The sequence below is a fragment of the Musa acuminata genome, chromosome BXJ2-10 (genome assembly GCF_036884655.1).
Source record: "Musa acuminata AAA Group cultivar baxijiao chromosome BXJ2-10, Cavendish_Baxijiao_AAA, whole genome shotgun sequence".
NCBI classification, from domain to species: Eukaryota; Viridiplantae; Streptophyta; class Magnoliopsida; order Zingiberales; family Musaceae; genus Musa; species Musa acuminata.
Window position 1 is genome coordinate 24,196,072 of NC_088347.1, and position 9,517 is coordinate 24,205,588.

A 9,517-nucleotide genomic window follows, 5' to 3' on the forward strand; every position below is an offset into this window, starting at 1 on the left:
TAAATGAAGGCTTTTCTACATTTCATTAATTAATCCTTTGTTTTCTTATGGTAGCAATTGAGCTGATGCCACAGCAACAGGAGACAGCAAACTACGAGGTGGGGGAAGCCAAGGAGGCGGTGGCAGTCTGGTTGGCGCAGAACACGTCGGCGGGGCCGCCGCCGATGAGGAAGTGACCAAGGCTGCGGGTGGCCGCCACCAGGTTTTCCGGGCAGAGGAACTCGGCGCTGCACAGCTTCTCCACCTTTCGGGTGTAATCGTGCACAAGCACGTCCACGGGCGCCCGGGCGCTGGACCTGGCCATGACGGCGGCCGTGAAGATGGCCGACATCCGCCCAGGCTCCGCCGCGGAAAACCCCTTGGGCCCGTCGACGAGGATGACGTCCCAGGCCACGTCGTAGAGCTGGTTGGGGAGGTCGTTGATGGCGAGGGGGCAGTCGGAGAAGAGCAGGTTCTGCACCGGCCGGCACTCTCCTCGGAGGTGCTGGCGGGCGGCGGCAATGAGCTCCGGCATCTCGCGGACCTTGGTGGTGTAGGACACGTCGTAGGCCTCCAGCCCCGGGTTGCGCCCCTCAACGTGGGCGACGTAGTACTCGTTCTCGTCCACGAACACGGTGCGCCCGCCGTGGTTGAGAGCGCGCCACAGCGGCGTCTCGTGCCCGATCCCGAACACGAGGAGATTGCAGGGCCCCCGTTGCCGGAGCACCGCCGCGATCGCCCGTAGATCGCCCTCCGTCATCTTCCCCGTGGAGTTGGACGACACCGCGTAGTTGACGAGCGCGTCGTAGACGGGAGCCGGCAGCGGCGACGGCCCAGAGGAGACAGAGCTGGTGGATGTCACAGCGGAGGCAGAGGAGGTAGAGGAGGCGAGACCATTCAAACCTCTCCCAGTGGTGGTGTTGAGGAGAGTGAGCAGCGAGGCGAAGGTGAAGAAGGTAAGGAAGGCGATGAGCCAAACGCGGTGGTGGTGGGAGACCAAAATTGAGATGGTTGTAGTGATGCCATTGCCACTGCCTTGCTTGTTGGTGGATGATGGCTGCAGAAATATCAACTTTGTGCTGCTAAATCCCTTCATCCTGCAACTTCACCTCACTTGGAGAACAAAGAAAACCACTGCTATATCCAACTCTTTCTTTTCTTCCTCCCTCTCTCTATAAAAGAAGAGGGAGAAGTGGGACAGGAGGGGGAGAAGGGGAGGATAGAGGATGGTGACTTGCTATTGTTGCCTACTTGTTGTCCTATATATTCATTCCAACTTTGTTATAATTATTATTATTTAATATAAGAAAACCTGCAATTAGAACATCTGATAAATGGGGAGAGATGAGTTGTTGCTGTTGTTGTTGGACTGATGGAGAGTTGGGAGATGTGAACTGTGAGCAGCTGCTGGTTATGGTGGTTCCCTGTGTTATTATATTATATGCTCAGAGAGAGAGAGAGAGAGAGAGAGAGAGAGAGAAAAGGCAGAGGAATTGGATAGGAAGTGGCCATCAGCAGATAAAGCACAGGGGAGAAAGGAAATGGATTGTGAGACAAATTAAGATGGGTTGTGGCCATCACTGTGACATTCTTGGTGTCGAAGGAATCTAATTCCAAGGATTAGGAAGGCAAACAAGGAGAGAGGTTTAGGAGGAGGGTTCTTTTCCTTGTTGCTTACTGCAGGCAAATGATTTGAGAGAAAGAAGTTGCTGCTGCTGATACAAGCATTCTACACTGGAACTGATAGAAACCCTCCCTACCATCACATATCTAATCATAGATTGATGTATTTGTCCAGTGCCCATAAACTGCAATACTGGCATCTATGTATTTGTGGTCATTTCCTTTATAGACAGACCTAAACTAAATTTAGGTTTCTTTTTTTCCTCAGAAAATATAGAATCCAGTGTTGAGTTTCCCATCAATACAAACAAATATTAGGATTTTCTGTTCAGCAAAATAATATATAATTTGTGGTGATTATATACTATTTAGATCATGGCTATGTATAAACCACGCATATAATCGTCTTATATTAGTATTAATCATGATATTTCTCTTCACTTTAATTATGTATTATTTTATGAATAATATTTTCATCGATCTTTTCATTTTATAGAGTATAAATCTAGAATAACCAAAACTTTTGCTAAGAGAAATTTATTCTTCTTCTTTTAGTTTCTATTAAAATTACATTTCATACATTCATCTTCAGTCCCATTCAATCTAACATCACCATTGCTAGTTAAAATCACTGAACAACTGAGAACTGAAACCATTCCATCAAATGAAGAAGATCCAAACTCATCTAATATCTGCAGTTCATATCATCATGGTTTGGTGATTTTGGTTGTCCAAAAGTCTTCTTTTCTTTGGTATAGTTAGGTGCAACCACAACCCTCCTTTTCCACCATCAAATTGGGTACAGCAGACAGCTCTTCCATGCCAACTTTTTCCTGGCATTTCTATGGATCCAAGTCTCAGGTTGCAACACAAAAGGACCTCCTTTTTGAAAGCCTTTTACCTGCAATTATAATCATGAAGAGATTGGGACCTTTTCTTTGACCCTCAAGTGTTCCTGTGTTCTTCTGCAGAGCATCAGTTTGGTGACTTGTTGGAGTTGGATTATGATACAACCTAACTGGTGAGCTATTGTTTGCCTGTTGTAAGATTCCAAACTTAAAGGTTAGGCAAAGACTGTCCCACACACACACTGCAGGTGGTGGCAGACAAATAGAACTCGTTTCTGTGTTTGGGGACTCAATATTTATTCTCATGCAGATCTCATTTCATTGATAGATCACTCTCGAGGAAGAAGATATTATTTTCTGCCCCACAAATTATACACATAATTATTGATGCGTTAGTCGATCTTTGTTAACCTTATTTTATCGGAACTCAATATTTTTGTCGGTATTATTATTTCATTGATAGATCACTCCGAGCAAGAGGACCTCTTACCATCATATATTAATAAAAGATTCATGTGATACGATATAAAATTATATCACCGAATATAATTCAAAGTATTTCTTTTGTATACGATACATTCATCACATTTAAAATATCAAATGCAACATAAGAAAACATCCAAAATACCTAACATAAGCAAAATATTTCTTATTATCGAAATACAATATTTTCTAATTAAGATTTTTAATATTTTATTATCGACGATGGTAACAAAATCAATACTCTATAAAATATTAACTTGATAATATTTTTATTACTTTGATCAAAGCAGATATATTTTTATTACTTTGAGAAAAATTCTCCCTCAACCAAATCATAACTCTCGGAGAAGTCGAATAGATTTTGTTATATCGGATTAATAACCAAATAATCAAGAAGTAGAGATGCCTCCCTAAACTAATGAAGTATCAATAGGAGGAGGATGAATTAGAATTACCTATAAATCATCCATTCAGGACTCATACATCTTTGACCATTGACTTCTAACATCTTCAAAATCTTTGGTTTACCATTAAAATTGCTACATAGATAGTCCTTTTCAGGTCAATATTCTAAGCAACTGTACCTATCAGCAACAATGTCAATGCGAAGACTGTTGATTAATCCTTAAATCAGGTGGAAAACTGATCAGATAGAGGTTAATAATTAGTGTGACATGCAGCTGAGTTTTTTACAAGGGTTAAATGATTAGAAAGAAGATATTTTTCAATCATACATGCATCCCATAATAAGCACATCATCATGGAATGTATTAGCCAAGCTTGTTTATGCCTGAAACCAGCAAGAAATGATGTGTAAGATTCATTTCATTTTGATGATGAAAAATGAAAGAAGAACATCTGTATGTGCCAATTGAAACTACACAGAACATTGCAGATGTAGAAGATAAAATCAAGTGGCTATTAGAGACAGATGGATGACATAGAAATAAAGAGTGCACTCATGGAAGAAATAACATTAAGGTTGAATGATCTTGCAACATAAATGTTTCATAATTTCCAGTAACAAAAGAAAAGATAGCATACTTTTCTTTTGACCTCACTAATGAGTCTCACTGTACAAAACAGTTCAAGAAAAGGCCCATTAGGCGACAATATTTATCTTTTCTGTTTTCACTTTAAGATGACACTTCAAACTAAAAACAGAACAATGACCAGAAACAAGCATTTCAACATTATGGAAGGCATCGATAAGTTTTCTTCTTCTTTTTTTCATCACAACACCATGCAATAATCATCAACAAAAGAATTTTGAAAGATCGCAAATTACAATCACCAAACGATACAAGACTGCTTACCTGTTTGACATTTACTGGAGCCTCAATCCAAAAGTTTGGCTTATATGTTGCAGAAGTACAAGGTAAATTGTAGTTGCGTCGCTTACAAGCTTCGTCTCTCAAGCTGTATCTACAATAACCAGTTTCAAGGTTCTCCCCCAACATGGAAGCTGGCTCCTGAGAAATTAACTTTATACAACCTTTGGCATATCCTCTTATGCTGAGGGCTGATATTACATTTAAAGGTACCAACAGTGGGCAACTTTTACCTTTGGGCAGCACAAGATGTAGATTCCATATGAAGGTCTATAAGGAATAGCCACAACTAAGATATGAAGGTTGAATCAGTGTCATTGTCTCCTGTGTCAGTCTCCTTCACTTCCTGTATCATCTTGAGAACCTGCCATGTGGTTGGCCTACATTCTGGTGAAGAGTGAATGCAGGCTGCCGCAATGTCGATTATCATCATAAGGCGTTCATCACAGGCTCCATCTTCCCTTACTGATCGAACCCAAACTGGGAGATCGGGTGGTATAAGGACCGGATGCTGCAATGGGGGTTTCCCCGTGAGGAGCTCCAACAGCAGCACTCCAAAAGCATAGATGTCAGAACTTGGGGTCAGCTCTTGAAGGGAATTCCGAGCTTCAGGTGCTCGATATCCCGAGTCATTCTGATTGTCTGATGGCTCCAAGAGAAATGAGAGACAGCTGTCAGTCAGGCAAGCCTCAAAATCAGATCCTAGGAGAATATTGGAAGATTTTATGTTGCCATGGATCAAACAAGAAGATTGATGGATGTGTGCAAGGCCCTGAACCACATCATCTGCTATCTTTAAACATGAAGTCCAGTGAAGGGGTTTGGCCCGTGTGGATCTTGAACCTGTAATAATGATCAAACTTCTCAGTTCAATCATACAGCAAGAAACATGAATCACTTGAACAGTTTCATACACACACACACACACACACAAGCAATGAATTAATTTGAAGAGTGCAAAAAGATGGACAAAGAAGGGCACAAGGATGCACAATTGACAACAAGAATCCAGCATAAATTTGCCTCATTGGTCGACTATTATGAAACAGATGACTAAGATAAGTGGCATGATTTTTACTACATCAACAGAGTTATTACTTGTATCCTATTATTATCGGTCCTAAATTTTTGCGACTATGAGAGATTTCTATTGACGTGCAGGTTTCAGTTTTCTGGGGTCTTGGTATTTGTTTGTAAGTCTAGAAAAGGAGGAGGTTCTAGTATCTTGAATCTGGACATCAGTAAAGCCCTCAACATTAAATGATGGAGTCTGCAAGATGTTTCCCATGGAAACTTACCATTGATAGAATGTATTTGATTGGCATCATCCTCTTAAAGGATTTGGCTTCGAATTCTTGATCTCAAGTTTGTATATAAAGCAAACCTCTACCATCAACACTAGTTCCTTAATCAGATTAGGTCTAATAGACAGTAGGATTATCGAGCTAATTTCTACCGCAAATGTGTCGTGTTTGGATATATTCCATACCTGCACATCACCTGAGGTTCAACAACCTACACCATTTTCCTGAGAATTGGGATATTCCCCTCCATTTTCTCTGGAGGGATAAATTCTTCATTCTTGGAGTTCATTTCCTAACTTCCTATAGTCCTTGGAATTACAGTACACGACAGCTCTCAACAGAGTTTCCCAACTTCCTGCAATGATTTCTTAATTCAATACATCCTTTTTCTCTGCTCACTCTTATTAGTTCACCGACAGAGTTTCTATATGCTGGCAGATCCCTAATTATATTGTAATAATATCGCTTGCCTTTTTTATGATGATTGTTGTTAACAATAATCTCCAGATTATCCTTTCTTCACCCTGTGCAAATTTCTACCATGCGAATTAGTCCCAAAATTTTCTTGCTGTCAAATATGACCAACATCTTCTCATATTATGTCTTATCAATAAACAAATGGCAAAGAACACTTAAGATATCCATCACTAGTTCATCACAGAATCAAAGTTAGCAGTTTATAATCTTTCCCCGACCATGGTTTAACAAACATAGCTTATGACATAAGCCACTCCCTTGCAGAAACCTCTGGTAACTTCATTTGTTTTGTATACTAGCATTACAGGTTCACTATTGCTAGTGCAGATTGTGGCTGTCCGCAGAGTGCCGAATCCAACCAATGAAGTTAGTCTCACTATGCATACTAGGATGGTGATTCAAATCCAACCAATGTTCGTTCCAAGTTAGTCTCACTCCAGGTCACTGTTCGCAGAGTGCTGAATCTACAAAACTAGATCAGGGGCGTTCCTAACAAATGCCTCTCCGACGATCAAGTCAGTTCTGAGGTTCGATCCAATCAGACTGGTCAAACCGATCAACCAATACTGAAGTGAAGTAGTGTCATGAGAACGTACCTTGGGGTCCCTTTTATAGGTGACTCTGAGAACGGTTATGCTTGGAATCGCGGACGACAAGAGAGAAACTTACAACGTTTTTGGGCGAAGACATGGCGAGATGTTCGCCAAACCTGGCGCCCACATAGGCTGGCCACACCAATCACGAGTTCGGACAATTGGTCGTTCAGCCATGTATCACCCTGTGGTGAGCACGTGTCTCACGATCCGGCCACCACCTACCAGCCATGTGTGATCCCTGTGTTCTTTGGCGATCGACCCGTCGGCTCATCAGCCTACTAGCCACGTGTCACCACGTGGCAGTGTTGTATCCAACATGTCGCTCTTCACTAATCGACTATGAAAGAAGGATTGACTATATATAAATCTACATTATGAAGAAAAGAGTAACACCAACCTTATTTCTCTTAATGATTCTAAATTAGTATGCAGCACATCTATGACTTGTAAAAGATGCAACAACAAGAAAAAGAATGCAAATTAGGGCTGAAAACAATACAAATGTTGTGAATCATACCATGTATAAGGGAGTAAAGACTACCATTAGGCTGGAAATCATAAACAAGCAGCCTCTCATCATTCGATCGGAAATAGGCCCGTAAAGGCACCAAATTGGGATGCCGGAGCCGCCCGACCATGTCCATTTGCCGCTCGAAACCCTCCTTTGCCATGGATCCCAGCTTCTTTTTATCCAGCCTTTTCACAGTGACAGCCATTCTGGCATCTAGCACGGCCTTGTACGTTGATCCGAGGCTCCCTCTCCCCAACATTTCGGCAGAGGCCCTCATCAGATGCTCCAAATTATAGATTGGAGCCTCTCCGGCGCAGAACACTAAGCAGCCATTCATGCTCAGCCTCTTCACTCTTTCCTCTGAGATCGCCATTGCTAATGCGGCCGCCGCCTCCAGCTCGTTGCTCATGCTCTCGATCTCCTCGTTGTAGCTCTCCACATTTATCTCTGAGACACTGGTGGCGCTATCCATAGTGTTCTTCTCCAGCGCGAGTATCTCCCCCTGCTGCTTCGTCCTCTTCTTTCTGATGACAAATGAAGCGGTGAAGATCCCTACCAGTGCAATTGCACCTATCAAGAACCCAATCGCCGTCACAGCACTTTTGTGAGAGACCCGCGACCGCGAAGCCGAGCTGGAAAGAAGCGTCGCCCCGCGAGGCGCTGCCGTGGCGATGGGCGAGGGGGCGGCGGCGGATGCGGCTGGCGAGCGGCCTCCTCCGGGGAAGAAGGAGGCGGACGAGGCGCATTCCTTTCGGGCAAGCGCGCCGCAGAGCCCGGGATTGTCGGCAAAGGCTGAGGGGTCGAACGAGGCGAGCACGGCGGTGATGGGCACCGCGCCGGAGAGGAAGTTGCCGGAGACATTGAAACTCTTGAGGGAGGACTGGTTGAAGGCGGGGAGGGAGCCGACGAATCGGTTCCCTTCGAGGCGGAGGGCGATGAGGCCGTCCAGGGTGGCGAGCGCCGCGGGGATGGGGCCGGAGAGCCGGTTGTGGGAGAGGTCGAGAGCCCGGATGCCGCGGAGAGAGAGGAGGGAGGCCGGGAAGGGGCCGGCGAAGAGGTTGCGGTCCAAGAAGAGTGCCTTGAGGCTGCGGAGGCCGGAAAGGTCACCCGGCAGAGGACCAACGAGGGCATTGTCCTGGAGGCTGAGGAAGTGGAGTTGGTCGAGGCGGCCGAGGGTGCCGTTGGGGAACGTACCGGTGAGGCCGGCGGACTCGAGGAGGAGGCGGTACACCTTGCCGTCGGCGGAGCAGGAGACGCCGGGCCAACGACAGTGGTCGGACGTGGGGGAGAACGTCAGGCGGTCGAGCGGGTCGGCAGCAGCCTTGAACGCAAGAAGCGCCTGCGCGTCGGCCTCCGGCGAGGCCCTCTCGGACGTCAACCCATCAGCAACACAATGGGAAACGAACAAAGAGTGTAATAATAGTAATAACGACAGTAGTTGTTGAGGGAATCCGAGAATGCAATGCACGCGCCGCTGCTGCATTGCCATGCGTTAGGAGGACTAGAACGGATCGCTTTCTTTCTTCCTCCTTTCTCCCTTCCTCTTTCTTCCCTTCTTTTTGTTGGATGGAGAGAGAGGAGGCGACATGTTTCTGCGGGAGAGAGAGAGAGAGCAGAAGGGGACAAAACAAAGAGGAGAGAGTGGGTAGGATGCGAAGAGGGGACATGTTGTCACGTGAACGTAAGAAATATAAAGCAAAGGGAGAAAGGAACGTAGTGAGAGACATAGAAAGAGATGAATCGGGCAATGAGAGGAGCGCAGTGAAAAGATAAACGTCGTGTAGCACGACAGCGAATCCAACAATTACTACGAACAGACTTCACGTAGGAGTCATAGATCCTATGCTCTCTCTCTCTCTCTCTCCTACGGTGGAGCAGCAAATCTATGCACGGGTACCAGTGTATCTCATCCTCTCTACGGTCCAGAGAAAGAGAGAGAATGGAAGAGCTGGCACTCGGTGGAAGGTAGTCCGTAGGTCGAGGGACCAAAGGGAGAGCAAAAGCTGCGGTGGTGACAGTGCAGGTGCCCTGCCAAGGAGGAATGGGGATCGGATGTGGCGGGAGAAGCAGGAGATTCCTGGCTTCCCTATGACATAGGCACAGGTGGATTGCTTGTCGGTAGGAGAAGTTTGGTGTCGGTTCACAGTGGGCCCGGAATTGGAATCGGTTCATGCCATGAGAACGATGCTGAAGCGTGGACCTGCTCGACATGTGATCCATAATGATAGTAGCATCAACTTGGAAGCTCACTCCAACCCATGTGAATGGGACTAACGAAAGTTTAGGACGATCGATACTTCAAAGTACTCACTAATTGGTCTTAAAATGCATACTCAAATCATGTCAAACATCGTTAGTATCATAA

General features: G+C 45.0%; 2 protein-coding genes across 2 annotated transcripts; both read right to left on the minus strand.

The window, feature by feature from the left end:
• Nucleotides 1-1,227, minus strand: LOC104000347 (protein IRX15-LIKE). Its single transcript, XM_009422367.3, has one exon. The coding sequence runs from the start codon at nt 1,073-1,075 to the stop codon at nt 92-94; it is 984 nt and encodes a 327-aa protein (XP_009420642.2). The 5' UTR covers nt 1,076-1,227; the 3' UTR covers nt 1-91.
• Nucleotides 1,228-4,232: 3,005 nt separating this feature from the next.
• Nucleotides 4,233-8,799, minus strand: LOC135625178 (probable inactive receptor kinase At5g67200). Its single transcript, XM_065129585.1, has 2 exons — nt 7,159-8,799; nt 4,233-5,107 (listed from the first exon to the last, which is right to left on the minus strand). The coding sequence occupies exons 1-2, from the start codon at nt 8,639-8,641 to the stop codon at nt 4,554-4,556; spliced, it is 2,037 nt and encodes a 678-aa protein (XP_064985657.1). The 5' UTR covers nt 8,642-8,799; the 3' UTR covers nt 4,233-4,553.
• Between the last annotated feature and the right edge of the window lie 718 nt (nt 8,800-9,517).